The following is a 22,311-nucleotide window of genomic DNA, read 5'->3' on the forward strand; positions in this document are numbered from 1 at the left end:
GCCTCAGTATTAAGTAAAGGAGGCTAGGGACCATATTTCTAAAAAAGCATTGTTCTGAAATCTGATCTATGCGCATGCTCACTGAAGTCGGGACCGAACTATCTTTCTTTAGCTGAGCGACCGGCATGAACACGCGTCTTCGTTGCATGCCGAATTTCTAGAATAAATATGGAAGGACCTAGTGCACAATGCGAGTCAAATTAAGGATTAGTTGAGTTGTTTCGGCTTTTGGTGAATACAACCTGACTTGTGGGTCATTGAGATAACTTCGTGGAGCGCTAATGGTATCCCACCCCCTATTGTATGGTTTGTACCTGAGCAGGTTGAACTGGGAAAATACCGGTAGCTTCAGCTGACGAGGCTGGTAGTTTTCCGATGAAGTTATTACCGTGAAGGTGAGTTTCACAACCCCGCCAGAATGCGCAGGTGAGATGGCTTTCAGATGAATTTCGGATGACTACTGTAGGTTTTCGTAGCTCTAAGGAGACTGGGAATGGTCTTCCAATACCAAGTATTCTTGCTCGCTTACAGCCAGTCTAGTCCACGGCTCACTGTCGGAGGCTTTCTGGAATAAGCTTATTGTCTGATTGACAGGACTACTTAAAGCCGAAAAATGACAAGTCTTTGTTCGTGAGCTAAAACTTGTGTTTAGTACCAATTGCCACTATCACTAACGTGCCTCTGACGTCCTTTTCTGCGTCTGCTCTAGCCTCTAGGCCCTCGCCTTTGTTCTATTAAGCTCATTCTGGTAAGGTTTTACCCAAAAAACTTTGATTTTAGTTCCGTGCTAAGAGAGCGGTCAAACTAATCTAATAATACAATGGAGACATAATGGAAGCTTTCCGTAGTAAGGTTACTATCAAATTAAGGTTACGCGTCTACGCAAATTTCCCATATTCATCACGCTTCCACTGCCGGCCCGCAAGTCTAGCTAACAAGATCTTGGCCGGTATGTCAAATACGATCAAGGCATTTCATACCCTTTGACCATCAAACGGCTCTACCACAATTTCAAGCAAACACAACTAGACTAATGAGGTTGCGCGTCTCATAGGGCGCAAGGAATAACACTGCGACTTTCGTATTTGCACAATGTATGCTAGGATGTATGGTGGCGTGTAACATCTAATTTAGACATCGATGCTATGCTGAACGTCGATTCGGGATCGACAAGGTGGGACGAATGTTTCCATCTGTTCTCAAAATGTTTATAAGATCTCAGAGTTCTCCCTCCAATATTTTCTCCTCATCATCAGGTTTCAGTCCTCTCATTCGCTTAACGCCCGACGATCTGAACTAATACTTCAACTTCAACGACATTCTTTCTATTTGATTTTTCGATTCCAATTATGCGTCAATCGATGCGAACAGGAGCTGTTGCAGCTCTTGCTGCCTCTACAGCAAAGGCCGCCTCCCTTTCAGATGTTTGCACTGTCGCAAACGTCCAAGCTGCTTTACCAGCAAACGGAACCTTGAACGGCATCAACCCAATCTCATCTTCAGTTACTGCCAACCCTGTTTACAACGCCACAGTCAGCTCGGTAGCTTACGACTACTGCAACGTTACCGTTACTTATGCCCACCCCGGTAAAGATCAAGTTGTCGTTTGGTACAACTTCCCAAGCCCGGATGTCTATAAGAACCGTTTCTATGTTGGCGGAGGAGGTGGGTACGCCCTCGGCTCCGACCCAACCGCAGGTTTACCATATGGTGCCGTTGGGGGTGTCTCAGATGCCGGCTACGATGCTATCGGTGGTACTACTGTTGATGAAGTTGTCTTGACTGGAAATGGATCCGTCAACTGGGATAGCATCTACATGTTCGCATACCAGGCACTTGGTGAGATGACCCAACTTGGAAAGGTCATTACTCCCTTGTTCTATGGCAGCAACTCAAGCGCAAAGCTCTATACCTACTACGAGGGATGTTCTGATGGTGGACGTGAGGGTATGTCTCAAATTCAACGTTATGGTTCCGAGTACGATGGTGTCATCACTGGTGCCCCAGCTTTCCGTTATGGACAACAGCAAGTCGTAAGTTACATCAAAAGCTCAAAAAATCTTGACATGTAGCAATTGCTAATTTTTTTCAGAATCACTTGTTTTCCAACGTTGCCGAAGTCATGATGGACTATTTCCCACCTCCTTGTGAGATGGACAAGATCGTCAACATGACAATCGCAGCTTGCGATCCTCTCGACGGCCGTACCGACGGCGTCGTTTCCCGAACCGATCTTTGCATGCTCAACTTTGACATCAACAGCACTATTGGTGCTGCTTACTCTTGCGAAGCCTCAACTAGTAGCTCCCTTGGATTTGCTTTCGGCCAAAAGGCCAAGAGACAAATGGGCCAAGCCACTGCCGATACCCCTGCCCAAAACGGAACCGTCACTGCTGAGGGTGCCGCTCTTGCTGCTCAACTCTACAGTGGTATGATCAACTCCAAGGGCGAGCGTGTCTACCTTCCATGGCAACCAGCTTGTTCATTCCAAGATGCTACTACCAGCTACGACAACACCACCGATACATGGGGAGTTGATATTGCCTCCACTGGAGGTGAATTCGTAACTAAGTTCATCCAAAAGGTCGACCTCGACAACCTTGCTTCCCTCGACAACGTCACTATGGATACCCTTCAAGGATGGATGAACGACGCCATGGTCTTGTACATGGACAGCTTACAAACCACTCTCCCTGATCTCACCGAGTTCCAAGAGAACGGAGGAAAGCTCATCCATTACCACGGAGAATCCGACGATAGTATCCCAACCGCCTCTTCAGTCCGCTACTACGAATCTGTCCGCTCTATCATGTACCCCAACCAAGACTTCAACGCCAGTATCACCTCCCTTAAGGAATGGTATAAGCTTTTCCTCATTCCAGGAGCCGCCCATTGCAGCACCAACACTCTTCAACCAGGTCCTTACCCAGCTGACAACATGGCTACCATGATTGATTGGATTGAGAACGGTATTGAGCCTGAGAGACTTAACGCTACTGTCGGTAGCGGTACCTATGAGGGAGAAGTTCAAAAGCTTTGCGCTTTCCCATTGAGACCTATCTGGGATGCTGAGGGTACTTTGTCTTGCGAGTATGACCAAGCTTCCGTTGACACCTGGTCTTACACTCTTGATGCTTTCAAGATGCCAGTCTACTAGATATGTCTTAGTGTGATACTAAGAAGTGTACGAGAGATGGAAAGGGTGTGTGATTAGAGTAGGCGGGTGTAACTTTAGCATTTTCTTGGAGTCGAAAAGGTTTGATCTTTCCTTTTTCACTTCGTGTATATTTTACCCTTGCGTATTAGCAGTCTTTTCATATGAATCAATCTCTGCTTTCAACTTAATTTCCCTATAACATTTGAGTCCATGAATAAACTGTACATGTGAACACATCGTATATACCTAGCAGCTCACGTGTGAATGATTCCCTTATTAGCTTTAACCTTGTATCGATCGAAAAAGAGCCGCATGATAGACGCGAAAGACCTAGAATATCAGATGTAACCCCTTTTGGGGAAGAAAAGATAATGAATCCTTTCATTCCACCACGCCAAACTCAAAACATATCAAAAGGCACAGAAGCTAAAGAGCTTACTTGGAAATCGCTTCTTTAGGATAAACTCTCAATCGTTGCAATACAAGACGGGGTAGATCTATGCTAGACGTATGAGGGATTGTGATAGTATGTGCAGGTGCTCATGTACTGAGGTGGATGTGTGTGTTGGTCAAGAGTTCGCATATGTGATCTTCCAATATTCTAGTGGAAGTGATTTTCATGGTGCCGTTGTGAGTAGGTCACCCAAGTGCGATAAGATACCTGGTTACTTGACAGATCTGGTAAAAGAGGTTCAAGAAGATTACTACTGTATTGAGATTACTTCTCCGTCAATCCGTGGTTGGTGAATACTAGGTCATTTGGTAAATCGAGGGGTTGAGGTGGATTGCGCTAATGGTGGGGTTAATTCTATGAGCAGGGTTCGCATGAAGCGCAATTATCTTATTTTTTACTCTGCATAGAATGTGGGGCATAAAATTATACGTTTCATTAATTTTTTATGTGTTATGATGTTGTATTGTGCGTTGTACAATTGTGTTTTGTGTTGATCTGAATGATCCTTCGGGTTTCGGGACGAAATTACCAGGAATTTGCTTGTTGATATGTTGATCGAGCATTAGCGGTTTATTGTAGAATGAGGCGAAAGGGAAGAAAGAGGTGTACGAAGCTCAAGGATGATTGTTGAAGGGAGATGTGAGGATATGTCTGGCAGCTTACCCATGGTTAATGAGGCTCAAGCAGGGGCAAGGGAGACTAAAATCAGGGTCCAATATCTTTCGATAGGAGGGGTCCAGTTGTCCAGTGGCGATTAGAAGGGGATTCTAATTCTTTGTGTCACCTCTGGTTGGGCGAGACAGAAGTAGTGCAAACTCAATATCGGGTTCTCCCGTCAAACCATTTGAATGCCGCAAGCGCGGATGATCAATGATCTGTTTCAGTGGCAAATCCCCTCCACCGGGGGGGGGGGGGGGGGGGGGTGAAAGCGACTAGAATCAGGGTCTAAAGTTCATGTCGGTGAAGAAGTGCTAATGCACTCCTGATAGGCATGTTGATAGGGTACTTACTATGATTCTCAAACGTTGCTGTCGTACATCTATAACCTATAACGCTCATGAATCATCGCGCGCTGTAACCGCAGATAGCACGTTGGGCTTGGGCGTGAGCGGCTGTTGAGGCAGTATTGTAAATTGGAACAATTCATCGTTAGGTGGCCCAGACCTATTGGGCTAACATGCCTATTTGAGTATTTTAGGTCTTGTGGAATGTCGAAATTTCTAACCCTTCAGGGAATCCTAAGTATCATGCACAAAAGTAGCCAAAAATAGTGTTTTGGCCGACTTACTTGATTTGGAAGTAGTTCCTATTCGGGCATGAAAGCTCAGTGCAGTAGTGACTATTGAAATTTTACCAAAACGCAACTAGTACCCAGAATTCAGTCCGTCGAGAGCTTTTCCAGGCCATGGGTCTAAGATAATGCCAATACCTTCTCTACGGGTTGGTAAAACTCATGTGATTCAATATGAACCATAATTTCCAATTAGGTGGAACTCCAGAACTTAGGGAATGCAATCAGTTAGCACCGTAGTGAGCTCAAGAGAGCTCAAAAGAGCTGAATAGGGCCAAGTTGAAAACACATGAAAAACATGTTTGTGTTGATAACATATGGCAAACTTGTCCCTTAGAGTTGAGAAGTCCTATTGTGTAGTTTGAATGTCCTTAAAAATGACGTAAATCGTGAAGGGCGAGAGACGAAGTTGCACATTTATTTTTCGTGCTCGCTTGATAGCCATACTTTTCTGACAAAGCTCAGGAGGTATGCCGCCAACTATGATCCAGGATAGGGATTGAAATTCATGACCTAACTACAAAACAAGAAATTACTAATGACGACAACCGATCTATGGATAGGTTGACAATCTGTTAAAGAAATTTACAGTTGTCCATCACGCATACAATGTTTTTGGCTTTCTTGAAACGAAATACCCGACACCTTTTCTCTCAGTGTCTCAGATTGATATTAGATTCTACAATCTTCCATTGTCCATTACTAGAATTCACTGCTAATCTTCCTTTCATCGTCATCACCATGCAGTCATCTAACTAGTACATAATGTAGTATACTTGGCAAGAGGACATCTATCCGCATCTGGAACGTGAGAAAATTCAAACTTCTCTAAATAGAAGACAGTAGTAGGACAACTTCGCTCTATTACTGATTATCTTTTTACAGAAAATGAGTCAGAAGCTGCCCGCGTGTCTTCATCCTCCCCTTTTCATTTACTTCTCATTAATTCAGGCTTCAAATATAGTATTCTCTGATAATATCTAGACAATCTATCCAGAGCACTTGTTAATCATCTAGTCGATACAACGTGCTATGCACCTTCCAATAACCACATAGTATTCACTAAATAGTGTGAATTTGCGATTGAGAAATTCAAAATCATTTCTATATAAGAAGGGAGATATTATGTTCGATCTACCTTAAAATTGAATTCAAAGATGTTATGACTGTCCACGAGGATGTTCACAGATAAATGGAGTGGGAGATACAGAATGTATACTGTCGTTAATTTTTTGAAAGCTAATCACTCTTTTTTTCGAGATTTGTGAACCGTGATTGCATTTTGTCGCATCACTACCTTCACCACTATTGTTTATACTGTCATCGTTTGATCGTCGAAGACTTATTGTCAGTCAATCATCTTTAGGTATAAACAATTATTGACAGAAAACTTAAGTCAGATCGAAAATTTTATCCAGTCCTATTGTCTGTAGAAATAAACTTCGAATGTGATCCCTGCACTGTGGTGTCTAATTTTTCCTGGCCTTTGGGTGCTCATTCCAGGAGGAATTACCTATACATATATCATAGACTAGCGAGTGAGTTTCACTTCCCCGCACCAGACACTGCGTGTTACAACATTCACCGAGAGTCTATTAATAATTAGTCATTCCCAGCGTACAAGTCATTCGCAAAGTACGAAAGACACTGCCCATAGGATAAGTTCCTACCACATAATTACTCTAGTGAATCAGAACCATCTTCTCCCCGGTTTGATCCAGACTGAAACTTATGTTTCTTACCATAAATATCTGATAAACCATGAGTTAGCACAGTCTTAGAAAACTTGCAATTTGATCATGGAGCATCATGAAGATTTTTCCAGAGAAAATGTGAGTTGCTGTGGTGGTCTCGAAGGACTCACAACTTGCATCTCACGGTTTACTAGAATGGGGTTCATGATCGACTTATCGAATTTGACAGTTATTACTGTCGCCGATCTATTTTATTGCCACAAAATACGCAATTTAAGCAATTATCCAGGATATCGGACCTAATTAAGGCGATATGATACCATTTACGGATCAGATGAGAAGGTGTGATGCATTTGGCAGGGAGTCCTGTGAGCTTGTGGAGAATAGGCCAACGGTTTGATGGATTCAATAGCTCTCCAAATACTCATTTATATAAGCGGATTATGTGCGTAGAAAATTCTGTGTTTCTACCGATCGGAGTAAGCTCACAGTATTTACCCTCAACTTCAGATCAAAAAATTGTATGATATCGTGTATATAATTCTTCATCTACCGCCCCATATTCTGTCACTACTCACAATGATAGCTGACGATAGCAAGAGACACGAGTATCATGCGCCATTGCAACATGTACTGACTGTTGAACAGTACTGTCTTAAAATGGTGATTAATCAACGAGCTATCGAAAGCTTCCTCTCCAATCGCCAAGTGTTAATATTACTGTCACAATACCGTTCTTGACGATCAAAGTCTGTTCCTCAATTCGCATGGCTCATTATATTCTCCAAGATTGCCCTAGATTACAGAGCCATCTCGAAGTTGTGAAATCTTGCCCCTTGTCCCTATCAGATTCACTTGGTAAATCACTCATTCTCATCTTGTTGCCTTTGAGTTCTCCTCATAAATCAAAAACCAGTAATTAAAATGCCGCCAGTAAAACTCTCAATCAGATTTGCATTCTTCCACTCTTGTCCTGTGAAACTTCGATGTAAAGTTAATAACGACAGCAAAACCACCGTACCCCCTATTTTCAAAAACAGAGTATCTTATGATTTCACTATCTATCATATTTCTGATCATCTATTGTAAATCCCAGCTGTAAATGCACTTTTTGAAAGCAAGTCGGCCTACCATTGACGCCGTTGAGACGTAATAAACCACCCATTTACGGCCAGCTACTGTTGTTATAGAATATAATTCTCCATCAGTTTGGATCTCTGTAGGGATATTGATATTCCTTAGAATTGTCAATTCTCTCGTGACCATAGTGGAGTCATATGATAGAAATTTTCTTACCAAATCTAGATTTTGGTTGGAATTCACTCAGTAGCTTCGGAGCTCAGGTATATTAACCTCTAATCTGACGGAAGGTAGTTGTTTATCTGCAACTAAAAGAGACGACGACTCAACGCATCAGGTCTAAGCAATAAATGGTGGAATCCCGACTTCTACCAGTCTCCCAAACTCAATTCTCTCGGCATATTTTCAACGAATCACACATGAAAGCCAGAATCTTTGCGCCCAATTAACGCTATCGATACATATCTGATAAAGATATGAGCTATGATAGCGATACTTCTGAGCTAATTGTTGCCGGTGTCCTTTGATGGCATGATCTTTCACTTTCTCTTGCCGATTTGCTGGATTTATACTATCAAGAAATCGCAACAACTGCAGTTTGCAAATAGCATTTCACTATCATTCCTATACATCAAATTGCTACCGGTAACTATCCACAGATCGAAACTTGCCCAAACAATCTTCCACCAATCTCCAAGCAAAAGCCTCCCGAATCATTGCAAGGTATCCAGCATATATTAATCGAATGCCTCTCGAGAGCCTCCTTGTATTTGGAGAAAACTTTTCTAATCGCTCTGTTTGGGAAGAATCTACACCCCGAAAATCATCGAATTTATACTTCATGAGTTTGCTTAGCAAACGAGATGGTACCATTCTGGTGAGTCACGGTATTCTTATTTCTGCGATAAATATGGCTTCCAGGTTAGACAACACTTCATATTGGAAAGATCTTATCTGTAAATAGAGATAAGAATTATTGAGCAGCAATGGGAATAATTACGATAACCTGAGGTCTTGATAATCTGTGAGATTTGGCTCTTTCAGTACGTGGCTATTTTGTGAAAAGAAAAGACTCGGGTAGCAATAACTTGGACAAGTGACAATAAGCAGTTTTCAGTAGCAACGAACTTTTAATGTCTGATATACTATCGTTAAATCAATAACTTAATAAGATCACAGTATCATCAAGACAGTCAACAACAAAACCACTTCAACTCTCAAAAAGTCACATCGTTATAGGCATGTCAATTTGTGCCGGAGACGGCGTATTTGATTGTCCGACTCTAGATTACTATGCTTCGGAAAGAATTTAGTCTGTAGAAGACGTAACATGATTGATATATCCACGAAGAATGTCCGAAGCTGCCATTTATAAGTGCAATAAGGTAAAGTAAATAGTCACCAATAGCAACAAGATAGCAACCTCGCATCTAGTTTATCATCTCCTTGAGTAAGAGTTTGATGAATGCTGATTCGCCCTCTGAGGATGAATAGACCATCTGTAAAAGTAGCAGAATACATCTTAAAGTTGCTGAAGGGAGTTTTTTTTTTCAGTTCTGCGACTCACGAGCGGTCTTTGATATTTCTCCCATATGAATAATGATAATCCAGTATCTCCAAGAGGTACTGAGTATGGAGCGATATCAGATGCAATAATACGATGAATCTCAGGTATCCTTCTCCAAGAAGAGTTGATAGGATAGATAATACAAATGGGCACGTGAAAACTAAAAAAGACCAGATATCAAACTCTGAGCAATTATTAAAGAAGGCATGAACAATGCCCGGCACAAGCGCCACAATATTGTCTTCCTTCCAAACTGTCCATATAACACAAATCATCTCTTGATCAACTTTCGTTCTCAATAAATAGATACCCATACTTCTCTTACCATATAAGTTCTCTACCAAGCGCACACAAACTCACTTTCCGCTCGACTCGATAATCTCGTCATGATAACCCACTAGCGTGCTTTCCCAAAGTTCATTTTTCGTAACGGTGATTCATTGGCTCCTACCAAAGCTAAAAGTTTGCGCTCGCTCTTCTACTGGTCCCAGAAACTTGATTACGTCAATGTCGAGATCGATCAGATATGCAACAAAACGAAATGGAAGGGTCTAGATTGGGATCTAGATTGTACTCGATTCACTTTTAGTAGTGAGGATACTGACTCTAGAGAATTCCGTGGCCTAAGCTTTATAGTTAATTTCAAGCTAGTGTTTATTGCTAGTATATTGGATGATCATTCACTCGCGTATGTTGGCAAGATGGGATATGGTCATTGTTGTGATAGAGTGATATGCTGGTAAACTCATTCTTTAGATTCCAAGGCCTTATATTTGTGTTGAGCAAGTGCTTGAAAGCTCAACAGGGCTTTCATTGGGAGTACATCAAGTTGAACGGAAGTGTAAAAAGGTTGAGGTTGGGGGTCTAGTCCAAATCTAGACCTACATTGAGCCCCTTTCAAAAAATGAACGTATCCCTGCACTTTGATGCCATTGTTGCAAGTGAGTTCGCTGTCTTTCTTATAGATTGTGTTCATCAGCTTCTTTGGTTTTATTAGATAGGTTGTTTTCGAATTTGTATCCAACCTGAAAATATGCAATGGATACTTCTCACATCCATATTGACTTCATACCGTTCCAGATACTCGCATCTGATGCAATAGCTACGGATAGTGAATGCTGACCCCAACCTGTTATTTAATAGTGACGTAGTATATAAGCTAAAAATATCCATCCCGCTCTCCATGCTTCTTCACCCACCACAGAAGCTAAGCCCCAACAAGTCTTCCGGACCTAAGTTTGCGCTCAAGGATCTATTGGCTCTTTCTACTTGCTTACGTCAAATTCCAGAATGGGTCAAATTTTGTAGATGTGCAACAAATTCTCGGTTCGAATTCTAGATTGTGGACTGTGGTGCATTCAGATGGTCGACTATTCACTTTCACTTTTATTCTCAACCGTTTTCTTCACCCACTCAAAGTTATTGATCTCATATAACCTTGAAAGCAAATACAAACATGTTCGTGTGGAATCATCGCAAATCGGTTCCAGCCGCCTTTCTAATACCAAACAATACTCTGTGACCATGAAGATGACACACTAGATTCTGTTCTACCTCTATTCTTTCTCAAACTTTGCTGCTTATTATCTTCATAGCATACTTTCTGGGTTCATGTTGCTAACAAAAGAAAGTTCATACATCCGCCAGAGATCTAGCATATCTGAGTTCAAAAAGAAGAATCAAAAAATATACTCTCGATATGACGTCATGACTACCAGAACCACCAACACTACTTGCAAGTCGTCTTCACCGTCAAAGTAATTATCTATTATCGCTTTCAACTGCCGACTTCATTTTCGATTATTGGCATCTGTCTAGAGATCCCGAGATTCGGAAAGTGGTAGTTGTCTATCCATCGATCATACTCCCAATCTCCCGCCACCAAACCGTCAAATTCACTCACGATGTAGTCCAACAAAATTGTCCAAATTTCAACGTCGAATATATTCTCATACCATCAGAATGCGATTTCAAAGCGCATCACAGCGCACCTATTTTCATCACTAACATCAAATGGGAAGTGTGCTTTTTCAGCTTTCAGCCATCGACCAATGAGAAAGCGAGCGCATTTTTTCCGATGTGCAACAAGACGTTTTAGACCGTGATGTCACGTGAGTTTATTCACTACCCTGATGCTTGCTCAACACTACACTTCTTGAAATGTGCTCCCGAAGGAGATCAACACAGTAGAGCGATCGTGGGGTACACATCAGGTATTTGTTTGGTTTGTACAAGTTAGAATTATTCGTACTGCAGTGACATTTTTCCGTGTTGTACATGTCTTGGAGATTTAATCGCTAAAGAATAACGTCCACCCTATTGTTTATTACATAATATACCTATTCTCCAGAGTCACACTTCACATAGATACTTGATCGAACATCCGAAGGAGAGAGGAAAGTCGCAATTGAGAATGCAAACAAGATCTGAGAAGGGATGAAAGGGATGTAGCTTGGAATATGAAGTTGGGTGAATTGAGATGTTTAGACTCTAGAGTGAAAGGGACATGAAGATAGGTATTTTCAAATAAGTTTTGTTATTATTTTGATTTATTGTTTGATGTACCACCGATGCACAAACATGATTTTCGTTTTCTGAGCAACAATCAAAAAAATAAAAATAGAGAAAAAGAGAAAAAGAGAAAACCGACATTATCTCCTTTCTTGTATCAAAAGTGTGCGCGAAAAACTGAAATTCCATGCTCAAAAAGGTGTACATTGTCAGTGATTTTGTGGGATAAATTAGGTCACTTTTTGATATTCACTTCAAAGTTTGGAAGTTCCGTAGTAATCCACAAATAGACAGATATTCCAGAGATTCTCGGCAGAGAAACATATAAACTGGCATTTTTAGATGCAAATATCAATCGTGTCCGATACAAGCCAATCAAATATGTGCATCTAGCTGAGCATTTTGATCTATGATTGGTTTCCCATCAAAGACTCAACATAAATCCTATCACGTTGAAATCAAGTATCTACCATCAAGCAAGTCATATTTCTGGAAACAAGCTATACTAATTGGATCATAGCATTTCAGGACAATTTTTGCATTCACATTCTGTCATCACGAATTTCTCTTCAAGCAACTTCAATCAATGAATGGTTAACCGAAAATTGCTTTTCCTTACTCAGACCTAGAAACTCCCTCATACGAGTTCCTCAGTCAAGACAAGTACAGGGAAATGGCTGTCGCTTCAACTTCTGCTATTACTCTTGATCCCGATAGATATTTGATACTGCTTTTGTGTCATAAGCTATGCGAATATTCCATTGTAGGATTCCAAATTAACGCTGGTGCCACAAATATCTTCGGCGACGCGAAAATCTTATCAAATAGAGAAGCAGCCATTCTGCAGACGATGCCAACCTATAATCGAACCCTAACCCTGCCACTTTTCTCCGGTTCTTTAAGCTGCTTCATATGGGTTTCTACTTTCCTCTCAACTTGATTGTGTTTTCTTACACTTTTTGAAGGGTCTCTCTATAAGTTTTTATATCTTCCTCAAACTTTTTTGTCTTTGTTAACTCTTGAAACTTCTCTTTTGCCATTATCTGTTTTTCTAGATGTCTCTTTGCTATCCTAAGCCCCTGCCGTAAAGCCATAGCATCCTCAACATCCTTTACGGCTTTAGGATCCCTTTCAACCCATCTATTAAATTTATTTATCATGACATCAGTATCTTTTATCTGATCCTCTAGCTTTTTCAAAGACTCTTCTTTTGAAATCTCATTTGTTCCTGATGATGAAGACCCCTTGTTTTTACTGTCTTCACTTTTCTTGACTTGATCATTGGAGGAAAGTTTTTGTAATGCGGATTGTTCTCCACTGTTAGAATTTGAAGGGCGAGTTTTGACGGCGTTTGTTGGTCTTTCCTTTGGAGTTAAACTCCTCCCTCCGTCTCTTTTACCTGAAGATGGCATTATGATAATCAGAGCTATATATCTTTCCTTTGAGGTTTTATAAAGAATTTAAGAAGATTGATGTGAAATTTGAAAGCTTTTAATCTTTATCATATTGAAAAATCACACATCTATTTGCTATTTATACTTTCAAATAATTAGCAGTCAAATATTAACAACAATTATCGATCTTTTCAATTATTAGGCAACCTACTTTTTGGTTGTCGACCTAAATATTACCTGCAATAATTTTAGCATGGGGCTGGCCAAAATCAGGCCAAGGTCATATATTTAGCTGAGTACTACAAGGTCGATCTAAGATGACCATATCGAGGCCGCCCTGCCTAACGGTACAGATTTCACTTCCTTGTTTCTTTGAAACACAGATCACTTGCCTCACCAGTCTTCAAAGCTTTGTTGACAGGTTTGGTAAAAAGGGAAAATCCGAAATTTGTCTTCCAAATGAAAGTGTAAGCGCTGTAGTCACGGTGACCAAAGCCATACATGGCCGCTTCAAATTGATCTTGGTGCTGCACGATTTGAAAGTCTTTACACAAATAGCAGTTCAAACAAGCTTCCACGCATTGGATTACTGGGAATGTGTTACATGCGTATCTGAGCCGGATTCTAGATCAAAAGAAGTTGCGGAAAGATTGATCAGAGTAAGTTGCACGGCGATTCATGAAATAGTGGACAAGAAATTCTATTTTGATCTCCCTATTATAACCAAAGTTATCTGCAATATTTTATATCTAAGATTACGAAACATTAAGAGTACTAAAAGTTACCTAGAAGAGGCAGACAGAGAACGTGAGCCATAAACAACTTGAGTTAGATACCAAGTGGCACCGTATTCGTGTATCAAGGCTCGCCTCTGATATGTCCAACCATTTCCTAGCTAGTTTCGCCATTTCTTTCAGTTTCAATTCCGGATCTAGGGCCAATAACATCCCACAGAGGATACTGAGATTCAACAGTTCTCGGATCTCTCATTTGAAGCGCTACTCGACAGGGCCTACTCTACTCTGGATACTCGTCCCCACAGATGAACTCGAGCTTCAATATTGTTAGAGACAAGATGAAGGCGTTTGAAGTTACCAATGGTTGTGAGAAAGTGCCAAATAGGTCTATCAATAGCCATCATTTCTTGACGACAATCTTCCACTCGGTTGAGGCTGTAGATGGACAGATATCGGGCTTGGACCTGGCAGATTTCAAGAAGGCTCTCGATAGTAGATAGATGTCACCTGCGTTCGCCCATAAAGGTTTATCCATCTTAAACCAAGGCTGTTAAGATACATTTCTTTTGCAAAAACATCGACATACACATCTGAGTTGATAGTCTGGATTAGCAGCAACGAGCCGAGACTTCCATCCAGACATTGACTGCTCGTCCATTAACCAAACTTCATCTTTCAGATCTAGCGCATAATATAAATAGTCGCTCTAGATCCTTCGATTGTATGTTTCTTCAAGACAAAGTGTGCGATATTGTTCTGGATTCTTAAGCGTGATTTAGTAATACACCGGCGTTGGTAGGTTTCTGGAAGGACCAATGCGAGGAAGAATATTAAGACAAACACTCTAGTAATGAGAACACTACTTAGATTCAAGATATATCTTAAGAACTCAGAATTTGCAGATTTCCTCATTCAATTAGTGGCTTGTAGCCGCCATACGTAAGAATATGTCGATATTCACACGAGTGTAATCCCACATTGCGAATTTTCTTCTTCTTTTGATGTGAAATTTCAAAGTACCAATCCATCCATACATTATTCATACTTCCATACATCTGAGCAATCTAATCCACGTCCACCGCCCATTTTCCCCCTCCCCAGCAGAATCAATGCTTCCACTGGTCTGGAAGCTTGTCTCCTTAATCACAAGACTCATACAATTCTTCTTAATAGCAATGAGCTATATAGCTATATGACTTTCCTTAATTCATTATAAAATATAAAGTAGGCTCTTAATTCTAGGCGCCAAACAAAGCTGATGAAATATAAGAATATCTCTAGAATAATATTTGAATAGCGTGATTCATCACCGAGTGGATCATATCACCGAATGGATCACTCAATTTACATACAAAATTCGTCCGTGTGTAATCGTGCACTTTCTTTATCTATGGATAGAATTTTTTAAAAATTGACGATATGAAATTTAATTATAAAAATATTACAAAACTCTAGCATTTTTTCGAAAATTTGAATTATTGTAAGAGTTATTATAAGAATAGTTTTTTTGTAATGAAAATCATAACATTTTCAATTTTTCTTGAATAGAATAGAAATGTTTATATAAAAATTAGATTTCTAAGAAACATAATTTTTATTATTCTTTTATATTCTTTTGATTTTTAAAAATAATGATTAGTTATTAAGATAGGAATATTTAAAAAAAGGCTGATTTTTATGCATTTTCAAGTGATCCATTCGGTGACATGATCCACTCGGTGACGAATCACGCTATAACTATGAGTATATACTATTTCAGAAAATAAATAAATAAATAAACAAAAAAAAGTATTAATAAGATTGAAGCAAATTGAGATATTGAAAATAAGAGATATGAGAATAAAGATTGTTATATCAGGTTTATTATTATAGTTGTATCTTTGATTTTACAATACCCGGCTTTCAATTCTGCATGAATGGTGTTTGTAGATCATTCTTTCTGGCGAATCCAGTAGAATGGCGCGGGGTCCTTGAAGAGTCATACCGAAATTGTGAGAATACTAATCTCGGGCTCCCCGGAAAGAGGAAAACTCAATGAAAGAAACTTAAAGATAATGGTTGACTGATTAAGTGCTCATTATCGTAGGAAAACCCCTGGGTTCTCCATCTTATCATTTGACATTCAATTGTGATGGCCGAATTACTTCCGTTAGCGCGCAAAGCACCACCCTGGTGCCGTATCTCGAAATTTCTTGGAAGGTCTTACATACCCAACCTGAGTTGGATTTAAAACATCAACAACTCATACCCTTTCAGCGTCAATTAATAACCCATTTGCAAGTACATCACGGGACATCATCTGGAGAACCGCACTCTTCTTGAAGAGTCTCTTAATTATTACAGGCTTAGATATCATGGCTGCTCCTTCAAGCTCTGTTGTTACCGTCGATCCCGATGGAGATCTGGTACTCCTTTTAGAGCTGATGCCAATTCGTGAATCGAATGAATCCAGCTCAAAACCTCAGATCAACGTTCCTAACGCAAACGTTTTCAGTCCAGAGGCAGCCAACAGCCCTGGAGAAACACAAAATGTGTGTACTCAAACGTTCAAGTCTAAAGTACTGGTCTCTTCAAAGCATATGTCGTTTGCTTCACCAGTATTTAAAGCTATGTTGACAGGAGATTTCAAGGAGGCTGTTGAACTCAGGGAGAAAGGTAGAATCGAGATACCACTTCCAGATGATGATGCAAGTGCTATGATCACATTGGTTAATATTATACATGGCCGCTTCAAATCAGTCACGAAAAATCCCGGTTTAGCTTTGTTTACTGAAATCGCAATCTTGGTTGACAAATATCAATGCCATGAGCCGACCGAGTTGGCAGTTAAGGTTTGGATCGCCAACCATCGTCTACTTCCATGGAGTCAGAGCTGGAGCTGGTACGGTACTGCTTGCTGGATATGTGTGGCATGGGTATTTGGAATAGATGATGAGTTCAAAGAAGCGACAGAGAAGATCATCAGGGAAAGTGGTGTGGGCCTTGGAGCAATACTAAAGGAGAATGATCTAGATTTTCCTATCCCAGAAAGGGTTATCAGTAAGATTTCAAATCGAACGAAGAATTTTCTGTCGCTAACACGTTTTAAAGATAAGATAGATAAAAGCCGTGAGAATGCCGTAAGCCAACTCATCAACGTTCTCAAGGATACAATATCTAGGTACCAGAGCCAAACTTTGATATGTCCCAGCCACAGTTCGCCTGTCTTGGACATAACATCTCAACGAGAAACCTGCGATGCAACAGTTCTTGGAAGTCTCATAAAAAGTGCCACAGAGAAAGGGCTGTTTCCGCTTCCAGAAGCTCCATTTGATGATTCGCTGCGGTATTGCGGAGTCAAGGGCAGCATCGAGACACTCAACGCCCAGACAGCCTGCGATGTAGTTGTACAAGACGAATCTTTACACCACGATATTCTGAAAATGATTCAACAATCGATCAAGTCCATGGATGAAAATTTATCTGGATTGAGTCTGGCAGATTGCAAGTAGGATCCTCACGTGTACTCATTAGCTTTCCTCATACCTTCTCCAATCCTATCGATAAATATCTTCCACAGCAATATGGTCCCTGGGAGATGGATGAGGACAATTTTCACATAAAACGCAGTCATGGACTTGAGTTTGTCCTTGTCTGGTTATTGACTGCGGTCCTTCTATTATAGCGTAACCCAGGACACCGATTTCTATCTCAGATCTGCAATCTCACTTTTGCCCAGAGGAGATTTTGGAAATTACACTGAATTGAAAGATGAGGAGCCTGTTGCCTACATATGTGTAGAATATGAGAGAGAAAATAAAGAACGGGTAGATATTCTAGTTACGAAACAACGAACTGTTGATCATTCGTTCTGGAACGAAGATACTAACAGCTTTATGCAGAATTGAAGGCCGGGCTGAGCCTACCTCAATAATATGCATCTATTCTACTGTATCTTTCTGATATGTGAATACATACATGTTGTACCTATGTTGTGATTGGAATGTCCACCTTTTTGATACGTCAGGATCACTGTTTGACAGCTCCGAACGTTCATTGATCTGTAATTTAGTTATAACGCTTTTTACATTATTGGTTCACTCCCGGACTACTAGGTAAAATAAGTTCTCATTTCCATACACTAGCCAAAGCTAGCTAAGTACACCGGTGTACACAGCTCGCTAAGCCCGTCGGACATACCTGCTATCTCTAGCCCTCAAGCATGTCTATTACTTGTATATCAACAAACACTTCGATCAATAAAGCAAACACGAACACACTGTATGATTTATCCTGAAAGTTTGATATAGGTACTCTACTTTCATTAAATTATAGTGGGTGCTGTCTTTTAACCACGCAAATTTTCCTAGTTTGATATAATACTTTCTGCGAATTTTAGGCGTCTTCGCCATTGCGATACCATTTCAATTTAGGAATGAGAGGTTTCGGAAACCTGGCCCCAGGCTCACCTACTCGGGCAAGATACGCTGTAATGCGGTCGTTTCTCAGCAAGCTAGTGAAAGCCGTTACACACGGACCACATGTTCCGTTACATTGAGGTTTACCCGCCACAACTTCCAATAGGGTATGAATTAACCGCTGAACTACTTTCTAAGATAGGTTGTGATTGTGATTGTGACAGATTGCCCTCACTTCGCGATGGCACAAGATAATTGATTACCACACTGCCCTCTCTAACTCTTCTTTTTCGAACAGTTTCCCCGTCAGACCCGAAATAATTATTATACGATGGCAATGTCTTCGAGCGCAAACATCGTGGTCGATCCCGATGGAGATTTGGTCCTTTTGCTGAATCCCAACACCCCAGATCCTCCAAGTTTCGACGCGATGATGTCTGCACTTAACTCAACTTGCAACACCCCAGATACAGAGACGTCCAGCGATGCCGATGTGAAAAAAAGAGCTTCCCTTGACTTTGAATCTTCTACCAGCGATTCAACCCTATTCTATCATGATCGCATCCTAGTATCTTCGAAGCATATGTCTTTAGCCTCTCCAGTATTCAAGGCAATTATAAAGGGCGAATCCCACGAAGATCTTGTGCTGAGGACCACGGGAAAACTGGAACTTCCACTTCCAGACGACGACCCCCCTGCGATGAGAATATTGATAGATGTTATTCATGGTCGCATGAATTCGGTTCCGTTGAAGATTGACTTGAATTTGTTCACTCAGATAGCAATTCTAGTGGATAGATATCAGTGTCGGGAAGCTGTAAGGCTGCTACCTGCTATATGGAAGGATGAATTGCCATCTAAGTTTTCGGAATATGCATGGGACGATATCGGCCGCTGGATATGCATAGCTTGGCAATTCGAGCTACACGACGAATTCCGAAGAGCTACACAAATTGTGCGAGAAAGTTGCACTTTTAGTTTTGAGGTGTTGATGGCAACGATCGGATACGACCTACCGATTCCAAAATTCGTGGCTGGTAAGTTTTCTGCAATATTGAACATTGAAACAAGCATGTCGTTAACTTTGAAAGATAAATTGGAATCATCTCGAATTGAAGGAATTCACAAAGCTGTGACGATACTTAAGCATACTTTATTGGAATACCAAAGCTCGATCATCAATTGCAATTCGTCTGCTGTCCCCGACGCTGTCGATCCACTTGGACGTCAAACTGACCGTGATCTATCTTCTTATAGAGTAGATTGCGATTCAATGGTGCTTGGATCTCTCATCAAGAGTGCTGCGCGTAATGGATTGTATCCTTTTCCAGAATGGCCATACATTACATGGTCACTAGGATCAATTACTGCCAAATTCGATCTCCTGAAGGCCGATTCGCTGTGCTTTAAATTGGAAAAAGGCCAAGCTGCTAAACACGATACTATCAAAAGAATTAGGAACTCTGTTCAGGCTATCGACAAATCGGGGTTGAGTGCAGCAGCATGCAACGATTTTGCCCTCATTAGCTGATTTGCTACACTACTTCAATTAGCCACGCAGATTCAAGTCATTGAGGGATGAAATCCGTTCGTTGCCTCTTCCATGCTATCTTAATAATTCACAAGAATTCTCTACTTGTTACCACCCTTTCATATTTAAGTAATCCTTAGTGATGTCAGGGTTTCTTTTATGGGGGTTGAACTCGGTTCGCGTGCGTTCTAAATGAAATTCATCAGTGCTATGATGCAGCAAGAACGACCAAAGCCTAGTAGATGATGACCTACTTGAATAAATTTTACGATTTACTCTACTGTTTTACAAGCATGATCGAATAGAAGTACCTACTTATACAGTCATTCCATCATGAAAATCAACATGCACTTCTAGTCCCAGCCACACCCCGAAACCCCCCAGTCAGTGCCCACAATATGCATTTGAAACAATCTTGATATGGAATGTTTGGCTAATAAGACGCCTGTTAAATCAAAGCTAAGAGCCAATATTGTTGTTATGTGCCTAAAGATATCAATTCAAACAAAGATCTCGTCATCTATTCCTCGTATCCCAATAAACCCAAATATGTCCTTCTCTCAAAATCTTCATAGAGAATATTCTGCGAATTTGTATTTCTAAAGAACCGTCGCATGATTGCTAGCGACGATTAGACGAGAGTCAATATCTGAAATTAGGTGTGATGGAATGAACCCACGATGTTGATGAGAACAGTGATGACATCATACTTACCAAAAGACATGCTACAAGTGCTTCAATCTTCGTATCAAAAGCTATGTAATCAAATCAGGAAATAGTTATGGAGGTATCGAAATCGAAAAGCGTGCAAGTACAAGCTGGTATTTCTCAATGCATAATAACTTAGGCAATTCTTGAGACTGGGAAAATGGAAATTTTATGCATGATGCACCTCCCAACCGGAGGCTACTACAAACCCTTTTGTGGCATTGCAAGAATGATATAGCGTGATGTGTTTCGGTAGTGTTAAACTATTCAAGAATAGCCGCAAACCTGGTAAATATATCTACCAATGTATTTTATCTACTTATCAAAATGTCCGTGACGTCTCGCAAACTCATGACGACAGATTCCTAAAACGATTTGAGAGGTGGAGACACTTCTGCAGATGGCGTGCATAATAATCGTGTTGACACCTATTTGACAACACTCCACACAATGAACCGACCAAATTTATCGATCTTGACCATGACCCATTAGCTTTCGATTATGATTCACAACAAGGATCAATGATAGCGGGCTCGTAAACAGCCTTGATGAATTTTTGGGGGCGGCACTGATGCCTAATTTGGTAGTTGAGGACCTAGAAGCCTTTGGATGGAGTTCATATGCGTCATGCAGGAGAGCGAAAAAGATGTCCCTACGAGGCACCACCCATGATACTATTTGCGGAAACGTCTTGCATAGAAGCAGAGAAAATCCCCGAACCTGATGCTGTAAAGCTTACTCCCCCCCCGAGAATCTTAATCTAGATGACGCACTGCTTCTAGAACACGTAAGTCAATCTACATGTCCACGATGACCAATCCTATTATAAATCCCAGTGTCAAATCAGCCCAACTGCCAAAGCTGTGTCAGATCAATCAGCTTGGCTGGGTCACACAGTAAAGGAACCTTCCGAGGGAAATACTTCATTCTTCAACATATGAACCGGGGTGGATATGGGAACAAATGCAGAGCTGGCTATGCAGATCTCTGTTCTGATGGCTACTTGGTAGATTCACGACGATCATCTTCTATTCCCTCTCATACGATATATCTCAATTCCTGGGTGAGTACCGGCGACCTAACATCAACTCTTACAGCTATAAGATATATGGCGGAACCATTACTACCGATTCAATATAATGGTAGCAGCGGCTGGTGCACCAAGTCAATTCGGGAAATACTTTAAGCCCCTTCGTGTAGTCAGGCGCCCAATCAGAAACTATAGAGCCCCAACACACATATATATGAGCTGGCAATACCACAATACGAACGATATATTTTTCAAAGTGACGCCAGCATGTAGATCTACAACCAATAACCATTCAAAGCGGGACTCGGCTGAAGTGCCTATACTCAGCCGCCGTTACACACTAATTATCGGTTCGGCATAATGAACGCGGCTCACAACTATGTACCGGGAATACCCTCCAAGTTTAAGTTACATATATTGCGATTTTTTCCGAATTCATCACATTTCCCCACAATCGCTAGGCGGGGAACCTGTGTAAGATTTTGGGAGACCGGATTTCAATACTTACTGGCAATCACCCCGCGTTTCGCGAAAGTATATCCTTACCCATGTCACGGGAGGGAACATAAATCGACCGGGTATCTGCTGCTCGTAAGTCTTGATTAGGAAATCTACTCGGCTATCAAGTTGGAGAACGTGACAATGAAAGTCTTGGGATCTCCGAATGGTTCTTCCGGCCGTTGTATGAGAAAAAGAATGCGTGGATACTAGATCATCGGCGAAGACAAAATGTAAGCTTCAAAGACGAATATGTCATGCT

General features: G+C 40.9%; 5 protein-coding genes across 5 annotated transcripts; 4 read left to right on the forward strand and 1 right to left on the reverse strand.

The window, feature by feature from the left end:
* Nucleotides 1–1,349: 1,349 nt before the first annotated feature.
* Bfra_005725 (putative tannase subunit protein) lies at nucleotides 1,350–3,157 on the forward strand (the record flags this gene model as incomplete). Its single annotated transcript, XM_037336102.1, has 2 exons — nucleotides 1,350–2,033; nucleotides 2,093–3,157. 2 exons carry the CDS (start codon nucleotides 1,350–1,352, stop codon nucleotides 3,155–3,157), a joined length of 1,749 nt encoding a protein of 582 aa, XP_037191312.1.
* A 9,547-nt stretch (nucleotides 3,158–12,704) lies between these two features.
* Bfra_005726 (uncharacterized protein) lies at nucleotides 12,705–13,166 on the reverse strand (the record flags this gene model as incomplete). Its single annotated transcript, XM_037336103.1, has 1 exon — nucleotides 12,705–13,166. One exon carries the CDS (start codon nucleotides 13,164–13,166, stop codon nucleotides 12,705–12,707), a length of 462 nt encoding a protein of 153 aa, XP_037191313.1.
* Nucleotides 13,167–13,465: 299 nt separating this feature from the next.
* Nucleotides 13,466–14,216, forward strand: Bfra_005727 (uncharacterized protein; the record flags this gene model as incomplete). Its single annotated transcript, XM_037336104.1, has 2 exons — nucleotides 13,466–13,955; nucleotides 13,981–14,216. 2 exons carry the CDS (start codon nucleotides 13,466–13,468, stop codon nucleotides 14,214–14,216), a joined length of 726 nt encoding a protein of 241 aa, XP_037191314.1.
* A 2,023-nt stretch (nucleotides 14,217–16,239) lies between these two features.
* On the forward strand, nucleotides 16,240–17,376 carry Bfra_005728 (uncharacterized protein; the record flags this gene model as incomplete). The annotated part of the gene is made up of 2 exons (XM_037336105.1): nucleotides 16,240–16,924; nucleotides 16,976–17,376. 2 exons carry the CDS (start codon nucleotides 16,240–16,242, stop codon nucleotides 17,374–17,376), a joined length of 1,086 nt encoding a protein of 361 aa, XP_037191315.1.
* A 1,237-nt stretch (nucleotides 17,377–18,613) lies between these two features.
* On the forward strand, nucleotides 18,614–19,813 carry Bfra_005729 (uncharacterized protein; the record flags this gene model as incomplete). Its single annotated transcript, XM_037336106.1, has 1 exon — nucleotides 18,614–19,813. The coding sequence occupies one exon, from the start codon at nucleotides 18,614–18,616 to the stop codon at nucleotides 19,811–19,813; it is 1,200 nt and encodes a 399-aa protein (XP_037191316.1).
* Nucleotides 19,814–22,311: the final 2,498 nt, after the last annotated feature.

This window comes from Botrytis fragariae (genome assembly GCF_013461495.1).
Source record: "Botrytis fragariae strain BVB16 chromosome Unknown tig00000075, whole genome shotgun sequence".
NCBI classification, from domain to species: domain Eukaryota; kingdom Fungi; phylum Ascomycota; class Leotiomycetes; order Helotiales; family Sclerotiniaceae; genus Botrytis; species Botrytis fragariae.